At 43.1% G+C, this 22,132-nt stretch overlaps 1 protein-coding gene across 3 annotated transcripts in view; it reads left to right on the top strand.

Annotated features, from left to right (window-relative positions):
* Positions 1-22,132, top strand: part of spock1 (SPARC (osteonectin), cwcv and kazal like domains proteoglycan 1) — a 770,011-nt gene that overhangs the window by 688,578 nt on the left and 59,301 nt on the right. For all 3 annotated transcript variants that reach the window (XM_068043616.1, XM_068043617.1, XM_068043615.1), the window contains exon 8: positions 17,409-17,462. In XM_068043616.1, coding sequence (XP_067899717.1) covers positions 17,409-17,462 — 54 coding nt within the window. The remainder of the gene's footprint in view (positions 1-17,408; positions 17,463-22,132) is intronic.

Raw genomic sequence — 22,132 nt, 5'->3', positions numbered from 1 at the left:
ATTATCTCTTCTGTTTCGAGCCACTATTTCCTTTCTTCACTCAGGTCAACATTAATATTCCTAATAAAATAATTATATTAAACATGACATAATTCTGTTGGGAAAAATCACTGACTTAACTCAGAAAATTGGTCATTTAAAATTAGAAATGCCTGTAAAGAGTTCTGCTCACATAGGTCCATTCTTTTACCTAAGTCCTGGGACGCCAGCACTAAAGATTTCTAACTCCTATGGATTGGTATTGTGGGCTGGATTTTACAGAGCCCACAATATCAGGCTCCGCGGCGTCGTGAGTGGGGGAGGGGAGGGCGGGGCTGCGGAGGATCATTCCAGCAGTGACCCGCCACAGAGCCCGATGCCAGGAGGGCCAGGCACAATCTTCCTGGTGGCGACAAGGTTCTGTGGCAGCCCACCTGCTGCTGGGTGACAGGACCCGGATTAACATATGTAAATTAATTAAATGAATACATTAAAATACACATACCTGCCATCTTACAAGCCCGCCGTGATCTTCAGAGTGGCGGCCGGTGCTCCTGCACCTTCACTTTCCCATCTGGGAAAAGCAGGTGCCACACTGGTGGGGAAGCGGGGGGAAGGTAAGATTTTTAGTGCAGGGGGAGGAAAATGGGGTCAAATTATCATCAGTAGTGTAGGAGATGGTGGGAAGGAGTGAGCTGTGAATTTTATTCCATTTGGTGGGGGGCGGGAGGAGGTCATATTTGAAAGGTAAGTGTTTTGGGGGGGGTGGGGGGAAGGGAAAATACTTGGTTATTGTTATTGGGGGGTGGGAAAGGGGCAATAGAATTTTAATTGCAATAGTGGAGGGGTATGTCTTTCAAAATTTAAATCTACTGGTAGGGCTGGCTGCCCTTTAAAAATGGCGCCAGTGCCTGTGCACCGGCTGCTGACACCATTGCCAGTGGAGAGCCCGTCCCCTCCACGTGATTGGGAGGGGGTCCGACCTGGGTATTTAAATGAGCTGCCACGCGGGTGATCACGGCAGCATGGCGGTTTTTTTGCCCACTGCTGAGTGCAGCAGCGGGCACTTAAAATCCAGCCATGTGTGTGAATGCAAGATGCACCACACGAGTTAGTTATTATGTTGTTTCTGTGGAACTGTAACACCACTGTGCATGACAGCAATTTACATCGCTTGACAAGTAGGTAGAAAAGGACCAGGGAGTTATAGAGGTATGTGTCTGTGAGTAGATTAGTGTGATGGACTGAAAATCTGTCTTATCTCAAATCATTAGTAAAGTTTCCCACCTACTGGAAAAATAGCCAAATTGATCACTATTTATCTCCAGAATAAAGCACACCAAACCAGGTTTCTTTAAACAACAAAATTAGCTATTTATTAATAAACCAAGTTTTAAATGATAATGAGATGAATCTATACATATGAAAAGATTTTATCACTCCTTAATCTTCCTAACCCTCATGCACACACATACATTCAAAAATTGGTTAACTATGGAAAAAGAGTGTTTTGAGTTATAACAGTTTCTTAGGAATAGTAAAAATCACTGGGTTGTAACTTCTGGTAGTATTCTCCGGATCAGTGAGGTGTCCCAGAGTTGAATAGTCAGATGCTACTCAAAGTCTCCAGGTGAAATTAATTAACAGTCTGTGGTGGTGGGCATTTAAGTTAGTTTATCTGCAGCAGGCGTCACACAGATCTTTCAGCAACAGGTTGTAGCAACAGGTCTATTTAAATTTTAAAGTAGCAGTCTAACAGTAGAAACTTTCTTGAGAGTTCGGGGACTTCCAAATCACAAAAGTCAACAGGACTTACTCTCAGCAATGGGACCTTCTCCACAGAGCACAGCAACTACAGAACTCACTTTTGAGACAAGGATTCTTGACTGGAGGCAACAGCAACCTGCCACACCCGAAACACAGGCTTCCTTTCTCCAAAACAGTGTTTCTCCACAGAGTATAGTAATTCCTCTTTTCTCTGAGTCTCTTCCTCTCTCCAGGCATAAACAGCAACAAGGGCTTTAACTCCCATGCATTAGATTTGTTATTCCTTCAACGTTCTTTTGACTTCATGAAGAGATTAGAATTTTACTTGATACAGGAATTATTTTTCAAGAGAGTTTTCTCTGGGCTGTATTCCAGACCAGCCTCCAGAAGTGACTAGCTTTTCAACAAACAATAAGAGTCACAAGACAATTGTAAACCTTCAGATTTCTTGGATACAAATTGCCCTGCAGGCTGCACTTTCCAAACACTAAGCCTCTGCAGTCATTGTTCACAGAAAGTCTTATTTCTCAGTCTTAAAGGCACACAGACTCCTTAGTTTAAAAAAAATCTCGACATTTATGGGAATTCATAGCTTGACAATGCTGTGACAAGTTTGAATCTCTCCATTACTTTCTAAATGGACCATCTGTTTCTCTGAGAAAATACATGACTTTACTATATCTTGGTGTCACTTTAGCTGGACTAACCTGATGAGATAGATTAATTAACCAGTATCAGACTGCCTCCAATATCAATACTGGCCAGTCCACCAGGGTGAATGGCTATTGTTCTCTAAATCAGAGTTGCTTTATTTCTCAAGTACAAACTCTATGGAAGGTTTCTGTGTCATTGAACATCAGTTTAATTGGCAGTGTTTATTTGTAGATGACAACTGCACATTTCCCTGTTAGGACTTCAAAGCAAACTGAGTTATAATTGGGCCTTGCATCAGCATTTCTTCAGTGTATATCTCTGCTTTGACGAGCATCTAACGAGATGGAGCTAGTGGAACACTCCAGGAATATTACAATTGTACGTACTAATATTGATCATATAGATTATCCAAACTAAGCGTCTTGCTTCCAAGAGCTGAAACAGCTTTGAGACAATTTATTGTTTTGCAACAGATTCTATAAGTTTAATGAGACTATTAAATGCGCTGTTGTTTCTACCAATATTATTTTCTGATAAACATGAATCATAGTTTAAAATTGAGACATGCAGTCTGCTCTGGAGTTATTTGTCCATTCATTAAAGAAGGTGAGGAATGACATGCCAGTGTACGTTTGCATGGTAAACATGCTACCTGCCAGATAACATCATACATAAGGTCATGTTTCAGTTTACAGAAAGCAACATAGGTAGGTTTTTATGGGAAGTGATAAAAAAGGAAAATATCTAGCAAACATAAATCATTCCCTCCATGCCTAGTATTCTTCTTTTGGTCAAAAGAAGCATATTTATTCATCTCTTTGCATATCTTAAGAATTCATTGTTGTACAGATGTACTTAGTTCTTGGATTAAGTGAATCGGTGATCATGAACTATCTGTAATGTTAATCTCCCCAGTCAGTAAATTCTGACATATGCCCATATTTTCCTGTTAGTAAAGCTGATGGCACCCACTATTTTTATGCACAAATGGTACAGCAAATTCAGACAAGGGACAGATGTGCAGTTAAACTGAAATATCCAACAATTGCCGTCCAAGTTGTGCCCCTCTGCCGTTAGCTTCACAAAAATAGCATCTCATTGTCTCGAATGCATGCATTGAATATGTGAAATTGCTGTATTTGTGTGGTAGATAAGAACAATGCTCGTCTCAAAAAGTTAAGTCTTGTCCATTTCAGTCTAAATACCCTTTTAATGACATGGCAAGTGTTAATTTCTGCCAACCTCTCTGCCACTGAAAATTATCTATTACCAGTGTGGAATATGCTTTCTTCAGATTTTACTTGTTGGAGATTTTAAAAATGTAATATTTAATTTTTTTATATACTTTTCCCTTCTCTCTCTCTCTTTATCCAATTTTTCTTTCTCTTTGTTTATTCCACTTTATGTAACTGATTTCTTCTTCTTAGGCTGTCCCTTGTGAACGAGGATGACTTTCTTCTACTCCAGGGTTGTGGGTCCTTAAGTGACTGAATAGTCCAATTCTGGATCTGCACACTCTGCCACAGGTGGGGCATGTGGAGTTTGGTGAGGCGAGTGAATGGGATACTTGAATTTCCAAATGCTCCTTCCGCTGTTTGCACTTGGTTGCTGCCTAGGCATGTCGACATTGTTCGAACTGGCTAGCACCTTCGCGGATGCTTATTCTCCATTTTGGGTGGTCTCGGGCAATAGAATCCCACTAATCAGTGGAGATGTCACATTTTTCATGGAGGCTTTAAGGACATCCTTGTAGTGTTTCCTATGCCCTCCTGGTAGTCTCGTGCCGTGACGGAGCTCGGAGTAGAAAGCTTGTTTTGGGAGTCTTGTGTCCCGCCTGACGTAATTGACTAACCATGACCCGTGTCTCGATACTGGGGATGCTGGCCTGAGTAACTGATTTGACATTACATTCACCCACTGTAATTTACACTTCCTTCTCAGTCCTTGTGCTGCTAATTTCACCATCTTTCAATCTGATTGGTTCAGGACATTTGCTGCCCTTTTCACTCAAGTCCCAGAAGCCCTGTTCCCCTCATTGTGATGTTATCAGTTCACAGTTTCAGAGACTTGCCACACAAAAAAATTAAAATCCTAAACGTGCAAGGATAAATCTAACTAACAGCAAACACTGTTAGAAGACCTGCTAAGCAAAATTTAACCTAATACGCTTCATATAAATGTGCAGATGAGCATAAGAATATTTAGCTGGTGAAATAGTTAGGACAACTTGTTAAACTGGAGAATTGGAATGATAACCTAGAAATGACCGTTTAACGTTACCTTCTAGCAACTTGAGGAGTTTGTTATAGTGTGCAATCCAGCTTTAGCAATTTTATGATAAGGTGTTATTTTAATAACATAGATTCAAATGTGTAGTCTGCCACAATAGATATATTTATGCAAAATAAAAATTTGTGTCACCCTTAAAGTACTCTGGTAGCATATGTGCAGGATTTACAAAAGCAGAAATATAATCAGAACAGAGTTTTTTTACATTGGCGTATTTAGGGAAAAAATATTGAACAATAGTGCTAAGCTATATCCTTCTAAATGTGGAACATCTTCAGTTTTGATAGACTGCATCAGGATTTTACCTATCTCAATAGCATTTTAAACATTCACGTTCTTAATTATATGCTATTCATTCCATTACTACACTTGACACCAACAGCATTAGCACCTTTAGAAAAATAAAATAAAACAATTTTTAAGTATTATCTCATTTCAGAAAGTCTTTGGTCGCACCAGTGAGAACAAAGATCAAACTAATTAGCTGCTATTCTATCATGAATGACATTTGATGACATTCTTTCCTGCCACTTCACTTTAAGATGACCCAAAAGCTTGGCAGTTGGTTCTATTTTAAATAAAATTGAGATGGCACATGCATTTGTCACAAATACTAAAGACTATTGAATAACTTTTGCAATTTCATATTTTGACGTTCTGTGACTTTTTATATTTAGCTTTTTCTTTTGCCAACTTTCGCCCCTCATGAAAGTGCTGACTTTAGCTGGAGTGCAATCCTTAGTCACCAGACGGCCCTCTGGTCCTTTGCCAAGGTGGTCAGTCTTCATGTATTAGCAGACTATTGAACCATGGAGTGCTTTACATTCAAGCCTCATTCTGTTTTCATCCAACATCCATCCACATACTTTCGAACAAAGGTTGCTGGGTAATGATCAAGATTGACAACCCTGGCTGATGTTTTGCTACCTCTCAGATCAGGGGTATTCAAAGCACTTGTACTCCAATTATCCGGACTGGGATAAGCCAGCTCAGCACAGGCCAGAATCAAACCCACCTACTTTGTCTTTTTAAGACATTATTTTCAGAAATCAATTCTACAACAAATTAATGTATTTTTCCAAGTGCACATTAATATCACTTTCTGCTGAAATTTAAGTTAATTTCAAGAGGAATTTGCAGCTATTGTACTTTTGCATGCCAAGTTGGGGAAAAAATACTTTTTTCTGAAAAAGCAAAATACTGCAGTTGCTAGAAATCTGAAATAAAAACATAACATTTTAGAAACACCTGAGCAGGTCAGGCAGAGGTAAACATAGGGGTTAACGCTTCAGGTCCATGACTTTTCTGTACACTTCAGTTTATTTACCTCAAGGGAAAGTGCGCAGCTGTCCTTTGCTCTTGTATTTGAAGTCTGAAGCCACAACATTTCTATTCAATTTTTCTTGAAATGATTTTGAGTTAAGTAAAGCTTTATTCACTGTATCTGCATGTTTGCTTTCTGCACAGGTTTTCTTCAGCCTCTCTGTTGACAACAAAGACTGGCGTCTGACAACATAAATCTTTGTATTCCACTGCTATTCTGATCGAATGATCTTTTCACACAACTTCTGAAATGAGCAGGCCATGCATATGGAAGAAACCAAATTACAACTTCCCATTATTTAGAAGATGATTTACCATTGCATTTACAAGAAAAGCTATTTACTTGTAGGTTGATTGTGGCTCCTTTGAGTGGAAAAGGCTAATTGCAGTATTATACCACTAACTCATATATATAATTCATGATGAAAACTTTTAAGAAATGTAGCAAACATGATTCATTCAAATAAATGAGGCAATAAAGCATTAGAATTGCAGGAATTTCAAGGTCACCTACAACATAAACCCTAATCATTCTCAATTTCAATGTAGTTTCTTTTGTCCATCTTTAAAGACAAACAGTAACAGCAACTTGTATTTATATAGTGCCTTTAATGTAATAAAACATTCCAAGGTGCTTCACAGAAGCATTATAAAACAAAATATGATACCAAACCACAAAATGAAATATTAGAGCAGATGACCAAAAGCTTAGATAAAGAGTTAGGTCTTATGGAGTGTCTTAAAAGAGGAAAATAAGGTTGAGGCAGAGAGATATAGGGAAGGAGCATGGAGTGGTGAATGAAGGGGATTTGGTGCGAATAAGGAAACAGGCAGCAGAGTTTTGGATGACCTCATGACCTCAGGTAGAATGTGGCAGGCCAGCCAGGAGTGCATTAGAATAGTCCCATCTGGAGGAAACAAAGGAATGGATGAGCATTTCAGCAGCAGAAGAGCTGAGGCAGGGGCAATGATGAGCAATACTTCAGAGGTGGAAATAGGTGGTCTTAGTGACGGCGCAGGTATGTGGTATGTGGTTGACAGCTCATTTTGGGGTCAAATGCGACACCAAGGTTGCAAACAGTCTGGTTCAGTCTCAGACAGTTGCCAGGGAGAGGGATAGAGTCGGTGGTGGCAAGGGTGCGGAGTTTGTGGTGCGAACCGAAGACAATGGCGTCAGTCTTCCCAATATTTAATTGAAGGAAATTGTCATCCATTACTGGATGCCTGATAAACAGTCTGACAATTTAGAGACAGTGGAGGAGTCAGGAGAGGTGTTGGTGAGGTAGAGCTAGGTGTTGTGGAAACTGACGCCATGTTCTCAGATGATGTCAGCGAGGGGCAGCATGTAGATTAGAAAATGAAGCGGACCAAGGATAAATCCTAGGGGAACACCAGTGGTAACGGTGTGGGAGTGGGGAAAAAAGCCATCAATGGCGATTCTCTGGCTATGATTAGATAGATAATAATGGAACCAGGCAATTACAGCCCTACCCAGCTGGATGATGGTGGAGAGGTACAGGAGGAGGATGATGTGATCAACTATGTTAAAGGCTGCAGACAGGTTGAGAAGGATGAGGAGGGTTAGTTTACCTTTGTCACAGTCACAAAGGATCTCATTAGTGACATTGATAAGAGCCGTTTCAGTACTGTGGCTGAAGTAGAAACCTGATTGGAGTTCTGGGAAAAACAGGCACAAATTTGGGAGGTGACATGTTGAAGGACTTTGGAAAGGAAAGGGAGGTTGGAGATGGGGAAATGTCAGCATCATTCTGGCTACTCTCACACCTACCCAGTGCCACTCCCAGGATTCCATCTCCTATTGTTATTCCAGGTGTTGAACACCTTTGCATTTATTTTTATTCTTTCCTGGGATGGGAGCATTGCTGGTAAGGCCAGAATTGTTGCAGATCCCTAATTGCCCTTGAGAATGTGGTGGTGAGCTGCCTTCTTGAACTGCTGCAGGAAGCAACGACAGTGCTGTTAGAAAGGGTGTTCCAGGTCTTTGACCCAGCAACAATTGTTCCAAGTCAGGATGGTGTGTGGCTGGTAGAGGAATTTGCAGGTGCTGGTGTTCCCATGCGTCTGCTGCCATTGTCCTTCTAGGTGGTAGAGATCGTGGGTTTGGATGGTGCTGTTGAAGGAAGCTTGGCAAGTTGCTACAGTGCATTTTGTATATGTATGCACTGCTGCCACTGTGCACCAGTGGTGGAGGGAGTGAATGTTTAAGGTTGTAAATGGAGTGCCAATCAAGCGGCTGCTTTGTCCTGGATGGTGCAGAGCTTCTTGAGTGTTGTTGCACCTGCACTCATCCAGGAAAGTGGAGGTTATTCTATCACACTCCTGACTTTTGCCTTGTAGATGGTGGACAGGCTTTGGGGAGTCAGGAGGTGAGTTACTCACTGCAGAATTCCCAGCCTCTGACCTCCTCTTGTAGCCACAGTATTTATATGGAAGGTCCAGTAAAGTTTCTGGTCAGTGGTACACCCAGGATGTTAATCGTGGGTAATTCAATAATGGGAATGCTGTTGAGTGTCCATAGGAACATAGGAAATAGGAGCAGGAGTAAGCCATTAGGCCCCTCAAGCCTGCTCTGCCATTCAACTAGATCATGGCTGATCTTTTACCTCAACGCCATTTTTCCGCACTAATCCCATATTCCTTGTTATCTTTAACATCCAGAAATCTATCTATCTCTGTCTTGAATATACTCAGTGACTGAGCCTCCACAGCCCTTTGGGGTGGAGAATTCCAAAGATTCACCACCCTCTGAGTGAAGAAATTCCTCCTCATCTCAGTTCTAAATGGCCTACCTCATATTCTGAGGCTGTGTCCCCTGGTTCTAGATTAGGGGAAGTATCCTTCCTCCATCTACCCTGTCGATCCCTGTAAGAATTTTGTATGCTTCCATGAGTTCACCTCTCATTCTTCTAAACTCTAGAGAATATAGGTCCAGCCTCCTCAATTGCTCCTTAAAGGACAATCCCACCATCCCAGAAAATAGTCTGGTGAACCTTCATTGCAATCCCTCTATGGCAAGTATATCCTTCCTTAGATAAGGAGATCAAAACTGTACACAATACTCTAAGTTCAGTCTCACCAAGGCTCTATACAATTGCAGCAAGACTTCTTTATTCCTGTACTCAAATCCTCTTGCAATAGAGGCCAAAATACCATTTGCCTTCCTAATTGCTTGCTGCACCTGCATGTTAGCTTTCAGTGACTATGAACAAGAACGCCCAGGTATCTTTAAACATCTGCACGTGCCAATCTCTCACCATTTAGAAATACTCTGCATTTCTGTTTTTCTTACCAAAGTGGATATCTTCACATTTTTCCACATTATATTTTATGCTATTTTTTGCCCACTCACTTAACCTGTCTAAATCTCCCTTGAAGCCTCTTTGTATCCTCCTCACAACTCACATTCCCACCTAGTTTTGTGTAATCAGTAAACTTGGAAATATTACATTTGGTCCCCACATCCAAATCATTGATATAGATTGTGAATAGCTGGGTCCCAAGCACTGATCTTTGCAGTACCCCACTAGTCACACCCTGTCAAGCTGAGAATTACCCTTTTATCCCTACTCTTTGTTTTATGTCTGTTAACCAATTCTCAATCCATGCCAGCATATTACCCCCAATCCCATGTGCTCTAATTTTGCTTACTAACCTGTGTGCAACCTTATTAAAAGCCTTCTGAAAATCCAAATACACCACATCCACTGGTTCCCCCTGCTAGTTACATCCTCAAAAAACACCAACAGGTTTATCAACTTTCATAAATCCAAGTCAAGGGGAGATGATTAGATTCTCTCTTGTTGGAGATGGTCATTGCCCTGGCACTTGTGCGGCATGAACGTCACTTGCCACATATCAGCCGAAGCTTGAAAGTTGTTCAAGTCATGCTACATGTGGACACGGACTGTTTCAGCATCTGAGGAGTTGCAAATGGTACTGGCACTGTGTAATCATCAGCAAACATCTCCACTTCTGACCTTATGATGGAGGGAAGGTCACTGATGAAGCAGCTGAAAATGGTTGGGCCTGGGACACTGCCCTGAGAAGCTCCTGCAACAATGTCCTGGGGCTGAGATGATTGGCTTCCAACAACTGCAACTATCTTCCTTGGTGCTGGGTATGACTCCCACTGGTGGAGTGTTTTCCCCCCTGATTTCAATTTTGGCAGGGCTCCTTGATGCCATACTCGGTCAAATGCTGTCTTGATGTCAAGGTAATCACTCTCACCTCACCTCACCTCTAGAATTAGCTCTTATGTTTGGACTAAGGCTGTAATAAAATCTGGAGCCGAGTGGCCCTGGTGGAACCCAAAATGAATATCGGTGAGCAAGTTATTGCTGAGTAAGTGCTGTCAATGACACCTTCCATTACTTTGCTGATGATTGAGAGTAGATTGATGGGACAATAATTAGCCAATTGGTTTTGTCCTGCTTTTTGTAGACAGGACATACCTGGGCAATCTTCCACATTGTTCTGTAAATGCCATGGTTGTAGCTGTACTGGAACAAGTTGGCTAGGAATGCGGCTTTTTCTGCTGCATAAGTCTTCGGCGATGTTGTCAGGGCCCATAGACTTTGCTGTATCCAGTGCCTTCAACCATTTCTTGATATCACTTGGAGTGAATTGAATTGACTGAAAACTGGTGTCTGTGATGCTGGGGTCCTCAGGAGGAGACTGAGATGGATCATCCACTCAGCACTTCTGGTGGAAGATGGTTGCAAATGCTTCAGCCTTGGCTTTGCACTGATGTGCTGGGCTGTCCCATCATTGAGGATGGGGATGTTTGTGGAGCCTTCTCCTCTGTTTAGTTTTTAATTGTCTGCCACCATTCATGACTGGATGTGGCAGGACTGCAGAATTTTGATCTGATCCATTGGTTGTGGGATCGATTAGCTCTGTCTTTTGCATGCTGCTTCCGCTGTTTGGCATACAAGTAGTCCTGTGTTGTAGCTTCACCAGGTTGGCACCATGCTGTCCTGCAATTCTCATTGAACCAGGGTTGCTCTCCTGGCTTGATGGTAATGGTAGAGTGAGATATGCCAGGTGATGAGGTTACAGATTGTGGTTGAATACAATTCTACTGATGATGAAAGCCCAGTTTTGATCTGCTAGGTCTGTTTTGAATCTATACCATTGAGCACGATGATCGTGGCACACTATATGATGGATGGTATCCTCAGTGTGAAGTCGGGACTTCATCTCCACAAGAACTGTGCAGTGGTCACTCCTAGCAATGCTGTCATGGACAGATGCATCTGCGACAGGTAGATCGGTGAAGGCAAAGTCAAGCAGTTTTGTCCCTCACCACCTGCCACAGGCTCAGTCTGGCAGATATGTTCTTCAGGACTCGTCAAGCTCGTTCAGTAGTGGTGCTACCAAGCAACTCTTGGTGATGGGTATTGAAGTCTCCCACCCAGAATACATTCTGTGCCTTTGCTACTCTCAGTGCCTCTTTCAAATGGTGTTCAGCATGGAGGAGTACTGATTCATCAGCTGTGGGAAGGCAGTAAATGGTAACCAGCGGGAGGTTTCCTTGCCCATGTTTGACCTGATGCCATGAGATTTAATGGTTCCCAGAGTCAATGTTGAGAAGTCCCAGGGCAACTCCCTCCCGACTGTATACCACTGTGCCGCCACCTCTGGTAGGTATGTAATAAATTAAAAGCAAAATACTGCGGATGCTGGAAATCTGAAACAAAAACAAGAAATGCTGGATTCACTCAGCAGGTCTGGCAGCATCTGTGGAAAGAGAAGCAGAGTTAACGTTTCGGGTCAGTGACCCTTCTTCGGAACTGACAAATATTAGAAAAGTCACAGATTATAAACAAGTGAGGTGGGGGTTGGGCAAGAGATAACAAAGGAGAAGGTGCAGATTGGACCAGGCCACATAGCTGACCAAAAGGTCACGGAGCAAAGGCAAACAATATGTTAATGGTGTGTTGAAAGACAAAGCATTAGTACAGATTAGGTGTGAATACACTGAATATTGAACATCAGCAAGTGCAAACCTGAAGAAAAACAACCTGAAAAAAACAGTGGGTAAGCAAACTGAACAAACTAAGATGAAATGAAATAAATGCAAAAAAAGATTGTAAAAAATGTAAAAAGGAATGCAAAAAAAAAAGGAAGAAAAAATAACTAAAAATGACTAAAAATGAAAGTAAAGTGGGGGGCTGTCATGCTCTGAAATTATTGAACTCAATGTTCAGTCCGGCAGGCTGTAGTGTGCCTAATCGGTAGATGAGATGCTGTTCCTCGAGCTTGCGTTGATGTTCACTGGAACACTGCAGCAATCCCAGGACAGAGATGTGAGCATGAGAGCAGGGGGGAGTGTTGAAATGGCAAGCAACCGGAAGCTCAGGGTCCTGCTTGCGGACTGAGCGGAGATGTTCCGCAAAGCGGTCACCCAGTCTGCGCTTGGTCTCCCCAATGTAGAGGAGACTACACTGTGAGCAGCGAAGACAGTATACTACATTGAAAGAAGGTAGGTATGTCCTTGGCTCAAGGCCTCACAAGAAAGGTTTAGGCCTTCCCTGCATCAGGCTCCCCTCTGACCTATCTTAGTGATGGGGACTGTTCCTTTGGTGGATGTTTAAGCTGGGGGATGAGCTACCAATCAAGCAGACTGCTTTGTGGTGGAAAGGCTTTGAGGAGTCAGGAGGTAAGTTACTTGTTGTATAATACTTAGCTTTTGGCCTTCTTTATTTGCCATAGCATTTATGTGGCTGGTCCATGTCAATGGCAGCCTAAGAATGTTGATAGTGAATGATTTGGCAATGATAATGCCATTGAATGACAAGCGGATGTTGTTAGACATTCTCTTGTTGGAGATGGTTCTTGCCTGGCTCTTGTGTGATGCAAATGTTATTTGCCACTATCATCCCAAGCCTGGGTGTTGTGCAGATCTTGCAGCATACAGCCCATGGTCTACTTCATTATCTGAGAAATTGGGAATGGAGCTGAACACTGAGCAATCATCATCGAACAACCCCAATTCTGACCTTATGATGAAGGGAAGGTCATTGTTGAAGAAGCTGAAGATGATTGGGCCTCGGACATTGCCCTAATGACCTCTTGCAGTAATGTCTCAAGACTGAGATAATTGACCTCTAAAAGCCACAGTCAATTTCCTTGTGCTGGACATGATTCCAACCACTGGAGAGTTTTCTCCTGATTCCCATTGTTGAGTTTAACTAGGGCTCCTTGGTGCCACACTCAGTCAAATGCTGCCTTAGTGTCAAGGACAGTCACTCACAGCTGACCTCTGGAATTCAGCTCTTTCGTCCATGGTTAGACCAAGGCTGTAATGAGGTCTGGAGCCAAGTGATTCTGGACAAATCCAAAGTAGTCATCAGTAAGCAGATTGTTGGTTAGTAAGTATCACTTGACAGCACTGTTGACGACACCTTCCATCACTTTGATTACTGACAGTAGACTGATAGGACTGACAATTATCCAGTTTCGATTTGTGCTACTTTTTACAGGCAGGCCAGGCGTGGGCAATTTTCTACGTTGCTAAGTAGATGCCAGTATTGTAGGTACTCTGGAACGGGTAGAGATGGGATTATTTCTGGAGCGCAGATCTTCAGCACTACAGCCAGGATGTTGTCAGGGCCCATAGCTTTGCAGTGTCCAATGCATTCAGCTGTTTCTTAATATCACTTGAAGTGTAGAAATTGGCTGAAGACTGGCATCTGTAATGGTGGAGAGATCAGAGTGATACCGAAAATGATCACACACTTGATACTTCTGGCAGAAGATGATTGCAAACGCTTCAGCCTTGTCTTTTGCACCTCAGCAGCATCCTTCTCCAGTTAGTTATTTATTGTCCACCACCATTCACGACTGGATGTAGTAGGATTGCAGGACTTGGATCTGATCCGTTGCTTTTAGGATCATTTAGCTCTGTCTATCGCATGCTGCTTCCTCTGTTTAGCATGCATGTAGTCCTGTGTTGTAGCTTCACCAGATTGGCAGCTTATTTTCAGGTATGCCTGGTGCTGCTCTTGGCACACTCCTTTACACATCCCATTGAGCCAGAGTTGGTGCTTTAAAAACATAAAATGCTGGAAATACTCAGTAGGTCAGGCAGCATCTGTCACAGATCTGAAACATTAATTCTTTTTTTTACTCTCTCCACGGATGCTGTCTGACCGCCTGAGCATTTCCAGCATTTTCTGTTTTTATTTCAGATTTCCAGCATCCTCAGTATTTTGCTTTTGTGCTTGGCTTCTGCTTTATGGTATTGGTAGTGAGGGATATGCTGGGCCATGAGTTTACAGATTGTGGTTGAATACACCTCAGCTGCTGCTGATGGCCCATAGCAACTCAAGAATGCCCAGTTTTGAGCTGCTAGATCTGTTATTAACGTGTCCCATTTAACATGGTTGTAGTTGCACACAACATGATAGAGGATATCCCCAGTGTGAAGGCAGCACTTCGTCTCCACAAGGACTGTGTGTTGGTCACTCCTACCAATACAATCATGGACAGATGCATCTGCAACAGGTAGATTGGTGAGGACGAGGTCAAGTAAGTTTTTCCCTTGTGTTGGTTCTGTCTTCTCCTGCCGCAAGTCTAGCAGATATGTCCTTCAGGAATAAAAACAAGGAATTCTAGAAACACACAGCAGGTCTGGCAGCATCTGTGGAGAGAGAAGCAGGTCAGTAACCCTTCATCACAACTAGCAGAGGCTAGAAATGTAATAGGTTTTAAGCAAGTAAAGCAGGGGTGGGGCAAGAGATAACAAAAAAGGTGTTGATAGGACAAGGGAATAACTGACCATAAGGTCATGGAACAAAGGTAAACAGTATGTTAATAGTGTGGTGAAAGACAAAGCGTTAGCACAGAGAGGGTGTTAATTGAGAGATAACTGAACAGCCTGGCCCCAAGCACAAACATGAAAAAAAAATGCGTAGGCACAAAACTAAACAAACTAAAGTAAAATAAACACATAAAAAATGAAAAAAGAAAAAAGAACTAAAAATAAAACGGGGGGCCCATCATGCTCTGGAATTATTGAACTCAATGTTCAGTCCGGCAGGCTGTAGCATGCCTAATTGGTAAATGAGGTGCTGTTTCTCGAGCTTGCATTGATGTTCACTGCAACACTGCAGCAATCGCAGGACAGAGATGAGAGCAGGGGGGAGTGTTGAAATGGCCAGCAACCAGAAGCTTGGGGTCATGCTTTCGGACTGAGCGGAAGTATTCCGCAAAGCGGTCAGCTAGTCTGCGTTTGGTCTCCCCAGTGTAGAGGAGACCACATTGTGAGCAGCGAATACAGTATACTAAATTGAAAGAAGTACAAGTAAATTGCTGCTTCACCTGAAAGGAGTGTTTGGGGCCTGGATAGTGAGGAGAGAGGAGGTAAATAGGCAGGTATTACACCTCCTGCGATTGCAGGCGAAGGTGCGTGTGGGAAGGGAATGAGGTGGTGGGGGTAATGGAGGAGTGGACCAGGGTGTCACGGAGAGAACGATCCCTTTGGAATGCTGACAGGGGAGAGGAGGGGAAGACGCGTTTGGTCCTTCAGGACTCAGTCAGCTCAGTCAGTGGTGTTGCTACCAAGCCACACTTGATAAGGACATTGAAGGCCCTACCCAGAGTATAATCTGTACCCTCAGTGCTTCTTCCAAATCATGCTTAACATGGAGGAGTACTGATTCATCAGCTGAGGGAGGGCAGTAGGTGATAATCAGCAAGAGCTTTCCTTGTCCATCTTTGACCTGAAACCTTGAAACTTTGTGGGGTCATAATGTTGAGAACTCCCAGAGCCACTCCCACCAGATTGTATACCATTGGGCCTCCACTTCTAGTGGGTCTATCCTGCTGGTGGGACAGGACATACCTAGGGATGGTGATGGAGGAGTCTGGGATGTTGGATGTTAATTATGATTCTGTGAGTATGACTATCTCAGGCTGTTGCTTGACTAGTCTGTGAGACAGCTCTCCTAACATTAGCACCAGTTCCCTGATGTTGAGGTTTGTAGGGTCCAGTGGACTAAGTGCCAGTGCTTAAGTCAAAGCCAAATAGTCCGTCTGCTTTTATTCGTTTTATTCCATTTTGTCGTGGTTTGATAAAATTGTGTGGCAGTTAAAAGTCAACCACATTGGTCTGGGATTGGAGTCACATATCAGCCAGACTGGTTAATGATGGTAGTTTCCTTCCCTAAAGGACATTTGTGAACCAGTTGGGTTTTTACCACAATCTTGACAGCTTCATGGTCACTTTTATTGATACCAGCTTTTTATTCCAGGTTTATCTAGTTTTCTTTTAAACTGAATTCAAATTCACAAGCTACCAAGATGGGTTTTGAATTTACGTTCTCTGGACTATTCATCCAGGCCTCCGATTTCTAGTCCACTACATTGTCATGATGGTACCATTCCTGGAGGCTGACACTGTGATTCTGCTTGCTGGCCAGCTACCACTTTCTGCTAGTTTCTGGAGTTCTGGAGTTAAAATCTCCTGTGTCTCTCACTGTTGAGGTCTGGATAGTTTGTCAGCTTTCTTAGCCCCCACCCACCTGGACAGCTGTGGGAAATCACAGGGATTTAAGGTTATCGCCAATGTAAGGTGCCGCAGGCATGGTGGAAGGTTGCGTATACCTGCAACTTAAGCTATGACAGGTCCATAATCCCACTGTGTATTCAAAGTAACAACATATCAAAGGAAAATATACAGGAACATTTTCAAGTTGTCTGTGTTTTTTGAAGCTGGTGGTCAGCTTTTACTAGTTTTTCAGGTTGATGTACATGCATTTAATGGAACAGCAAACTACTGTCTATGTTCATACTTAAAATTATTGCGCTCATTGGACTGAAGTTAAAAAAAACTTTTATCACTTGAGCTTTTACTTAAGAAAAGTTTATTCTCCTGAATGGGATTTATCAAATAAATTAGCCATAGTTAATCTTTACTGATGTTACAATACCTCAGTTCATACATAATTTAAATGCGAACGACTGTGGTTCAAATTAATGCCATGATATCTGCCGTGAGGAGCATTTCAGGTAATGTTCACACTGTTCTCAAAGTACCATTCAATTGCCTTACAGGAACAAAGAATTTCCACATCTGCCATTAGTTTTGCACTTCTTTCTATCTGACAAATGTTCCAAGAAGCATTGTCATTTTATCTTGATAAAGGAATGGAAAATGTAACATAATTTAGAATCAAGTATGCAACCTTTAATTACTTAGTCATGTGCATTGTGCATTTTGAAATGGTATGTTTCTCCCTATAAAGTAAATTGATACACGTTTTAATTTTAAAAAGCTATGTAATTTTAAAAAGGGCACGATATCTGGCTGTTTGAAATTCATTTCATGCTTTTAACCCCTATTCATTTTTTGGTATTTCATCCTCCTTTAGATGGAACCAAAACCCGAACTGAAGGCAAAGATACCATTCGTTCAACTTTAAGAGGTAACTAGATGAAACTGTCAATTCTCTATCTGATGATATTATTATATATATTTAAACTAACTGTGTGTATGTGGGTGTGTATATATGGGAGGTGGCTCCACAAATATCCCCATCTTCAATGATGGGGGAGCCCAGCACATCAGTGTAAAAGATAAGGCTGAAGCATTTGTAACAATTTCCAGCCAGAAGTGCCAAGTGGATGATCCATCTCGGCCTCCTCCTGAAATCCCCAGCATCACAGATGCCAGTCTTCAGCCAATTCGATTCACTCCACATGAAATCAAGAAACGACTAAAGGTACTGGATACTGCAAAAGCTATGGGCCCTGACAACATTCCGTCAATAGTACTGAAGACCTGCACTCCAGAGTGTGCCGCGCCCCTAGCCATGTTGTTCCAGTAAAGCCACAACACTGGCATCTAGCCGGTAATGTAGAAAATTGCCCAAGTATGTCCTGTACACAAAAAGCAGGACAAGTCCAACCCAGCCAATTACCGCCCCATCAGCCTACTCTCAATCATCAGTAAAGCGATTGAAGGTGTTGTCAACAATGCTATCAAGCAGCACTTGCTTAGCAATAACCTGCTCAGTGACGCTCAGTTTGGGTTCCACCAGGGCCACTCAGCTCCTGACCTCATTACAGCCTTGGTTCAAACATGAATAAAAGAGCTGAACTCAAGAGGTGAGGTGAGGGTGACTGCCCTTGGCATCAAGGCAGCATTTGACCGAGTATGGCATCAAGGAGCCCGAGCAAAACTGGAGTCTAGACTATAGAAAGGATTTGATTGCACTGGAGAGGGTGCAGAGGAGATTCACCAGGATGTTGCCTGGGCTGGAGCGTTTCAGCTATGAAGAGAGACTGAAAAGGCTAGGGTTGTTTTCCTTAGAGTAGAGAAGGCTGAGGGGGGACATGAGTGAGGTATACAAAATTATGAAGGGCATTGATAGATTAGATAGGAAGAAAGTTTTTCCCTTAGCGGAGGAGTCAAAAACCAGGGGGCATAGATTTAAGGTAAGGGGCAGGAGGTTTAGAGATTTGAGGAAAAAATATTTTAGCCAGAGGATGGTTGGAATCTGGAACGCACTGCCTGAAGGGGTGGTAGAGGCAGGAACCATCACAACATTTAAGAAGTATTTAGATGAGCACTTGAAACGCCATAGCATACAAGGCTACGGGCCAAGTGCTTGAAAATGGGATTAGAATAGGTAGATACTTGATGGCCGGCACAGACACGATGGGGCGAAGGGCCTGTATCTGTGCTGTATGATCCATGACTCTATGGAGTCAATGGGAATCGGGGAAAACTCTCCACTGGTTGGAATCATAACTAGTGCCAAGGAAGGTGGTTGTGGTTGTTGGAGGTCAATCATCTCAGTTCCAGGACATCACTGCAGGAGTTCCTCAGGATAGTGTCCTAGGCCCAACCATCTTCAGCTGCTTCATCAATGACCTTCTTTCAATGATAAGGTCAAAGTGGGGACTTTCGCTGATGATTGCACAATGTTCAGCACCATTCATGACTCCTCAGATACTGAAGCAGTCCGTGTAGAAATGCAGCAAGACCTGGACAATATCTAGCTGCCACTTGCTGATAAGTGGCAAGTAACATTCGCGACACACAAGTGCCAGGCAATGACCATCTCCAATAAGAGAGAATCTAACCATCTCCCCATGACATTCAATGGCATTATGATCACTGAATCCCCCACTATCAACATCCTGGAGATTGCCATTGACCAGAAACTGAACTGAACCAACCACATAAATACTGTGGCTACACGAGCAGGTCAGAGGCTGGGATTTCTGCAGCGAGTAACTCACCTCCTGATTCCACAAAGCCTGTCCACCATCTACAAGGCACAAATCAGGAGTGTGATGGACTACTCTGCACTTGCCTGGATGGGTGCAGCTCCAACAACACGCAAGAAGCTTGACACCATCCAGGACAAAGCAGCCCGCATGATTGGCACCCCATCCACCACCTTCAACATTCACTCCCTCCACCAGGGATGCACAGTGGCAGCAGTGTGTACCAACTACAAGATGTGCTGCAGCAACTCACCAATGCTCCTTCAACAGCACCTTCCAAACCCGCAACATTTGCTACCTAGAAGGACAAGGGCAGCAGATGCATGGGAACACCACCACCTGCAAGTTCCCCTCCAAGCCACGCACTATCCTGACTTGAAACTATATCACCGTTCCTTCATTGTCACTGGGTCAGAATCCTGGAACTCCCTTCCTAAGAGCACTGTTGGTGTACCTACACCCAGGAACTGCAGCGGTTCAAAAAGGCAGCTCACCACCACCTTCTCAACGGCAATTAGGGATGGGCAATAAATGCTGGCCAAGCCAGTGATGCCCACATCCCATGAATGAATATTTTAAAAAAGATCTCTGTGTTTTCCAGACTTATTGTAAGGCAAAACGTTCAGACGCTTGGGCAAAGCAGTCAACAAGCAGCTGGATGTCCTCCAGAGCATGTGTTATGCGAGCACAGTCATCTGCAAACATGAGTTCGCTTAGTAGCTGTTCTTTGATCTTTGTGTGAGACTTGAGCCTTTGCAGATTGAACAGGTTTCCATCTAACTTGAACTGAATGTGTACTCTTGTGTCAAGATCTTTGAGTGCATACAAGAGCATGGTCAAACAGTAGATGGCAAACAACTGGAGCCATTATGCAGCCTTGCTTGGTGCCATGAAAGGAAAGGCATCTGATAAGGCACCATTCTGTATCTCACTGGCCATCGTGAAATGAGCAGCTAATCCTGTTCGTCTTTTCAGGTTAGCCATATTTGTATAGCACCTTCCACAGGCCTTCAGGTTTTTGTTCTGTTCACGGAACTTTTCTTGAATTTGACACGCCACAAAGATCATGTCGACTGTTTCTCATCCAGCACAAAAGCCACACTGTGATTCTGGGTACACCGAGTCTGTAAGATGAGCGACAATCCTGTTGACAATAACCCTTGCAAGAATTTTTCCCACTGTGGAGAGAAGTGAACTATCGCAATGATTGTCACAGATGGACTTGCTTGCCTTCCGTTTATACAGGTGAGTTATGGAAGCATCTTTGTAATCGTGGGGCACAATGCAGAAGAGGCTAATGAGTTTCCTAACTATGTGGGGTCCTCCATACTTGAATACTTCAGGTGGAATGCCATCAGCTCTCGGGTCTTACCCACAGACAGTTGCTTTATGGCCTTGGTGACATCGGCTTGAGATGGTTCGAGGGCAAGGTCATCCAGAACGCAATGCTGTAGAAGTGATTCAGAGGCATCGTCACACACTGGATTCTTCGTTCAGAAGATTGTTAAAGTGCTCTGCCCAACAAGAGAGAATCTCATGCCTGTTCGTTGGGAACTGATTGCCATCTGCTGGGAGGATGGGTGTCAAACCATTGGTTTTGAGACCATAAACAGATCAGAGACCTTCATGGAGCGCCCTTAAGTCGTGTTTATCAGCAGCTTCCTGAAGCTCTGCAGCTTTGTTCTCCCACCATCGGTGCTTCATCTCTCTTAATTTGGCCTGTAGTGTGTTTTGCTAGATGTTATCTGATGTTTCGTGCGTGATTTTTTTTTATCAGGTATGTAGGATCTGTGAGTATTGCGAACATCATCTAGTAGCTTGGCTATATCTTGGTTGTTTTTGTTGAACCAATCTTAGTGCTTCTATTTGACAAATCCAAGGACCTCAGATACATACTATGAGTGACATCCCTTAACTTCTTCCAGGAATCTTCAATGTCTATGTTATCTTCTGGGATAACAGCAAGCTCTTCAGCTAATTTTTGTTTACACACAGCAAAGGTCTCTCAAACAACAATAAGATAAATGACTAGTTAATCTATTTATCTATTAGGGCGGCACAGTGGCGCAGTGGTTAGCACCGCAGCCGCACAGCTCCAGGGACCCGGGTTCGATTCCGGGTACTGCCTGTGTGGAGTTTGCAAGTTCTCCCTGTGTCTGCGTGGGTTTTCTCCGGGTGCTCCGGTTTCCTCCCACAAGCCAAAAGACTTGCAGGTTGATAGGTAAATTGGCCATTATAAATTGTCACTAGTATAGGTAGGTGGTAGGGAGATATCAGGACAGGTGGGGATGTTTGGTAGGAATATCGCATTAGTGCAGGATTAGTATAAATGGGTGGTTGATGTTCGGCACAGACTCGGTGGGCCGAAGGGCCTGTTTCAGTGCTGTATCTCTAATCTAATCTAATCTAATCTAATCTTATCGATTAGATATGTTGATTCAGGGATAAGTGTTGAACAGGGCACCGAGAGAACTCCCTTCAATTAGTACAATGAGATCTTTAATGTTCACTTGGACAGGCAGATGTGGCGTCATGTAATGTCTTATCTAAAAGTTAGCACCTCTGATAACACAGCATTAGCTTAATATTGTGCTGGAGTGTCAGCCTAGATTATGTGCGAAAGTCTTTTAACATGGGCTTGAACCCACAACCTTCTGACTTAAATATGATAGTGTTCTTCTTCTTTGGCCTCCTTGTCTCGGGAGACAATGGGTAAGCGTCTGCAGGTGGTCAGTGGTTTGTGGAGCAGTGCCTGGAGTGGCTATAAAGGCCAATACTAGAGTAACAGACTCTTCCACAGGTGCTGCAGATAAAATTGGTTGTCAGGACTGTTTCGCAGTTGGCTCTCCCCTTGCGCTTC

This window comes from Heterodontus francisci, chromosome 12 (assembly GCF_036365525.1).
Source record: "Heterodontus francisci isolate sHetFra1 chromosome 12, sHetFra1.hap1, whole genome shotgun sequence".
NCBI classification, from domain to species: Eukaryota; Metazoa; Chordata; class Chondrichthyes; order Heterodontiformes; family Heterodontidae; genus Heterodontus; species Heterodontus francisci.
Note: the sequence above shows the minus strand (reverse complement) of the source record. Positions and strands in the feature narration are given on the sequence as shown.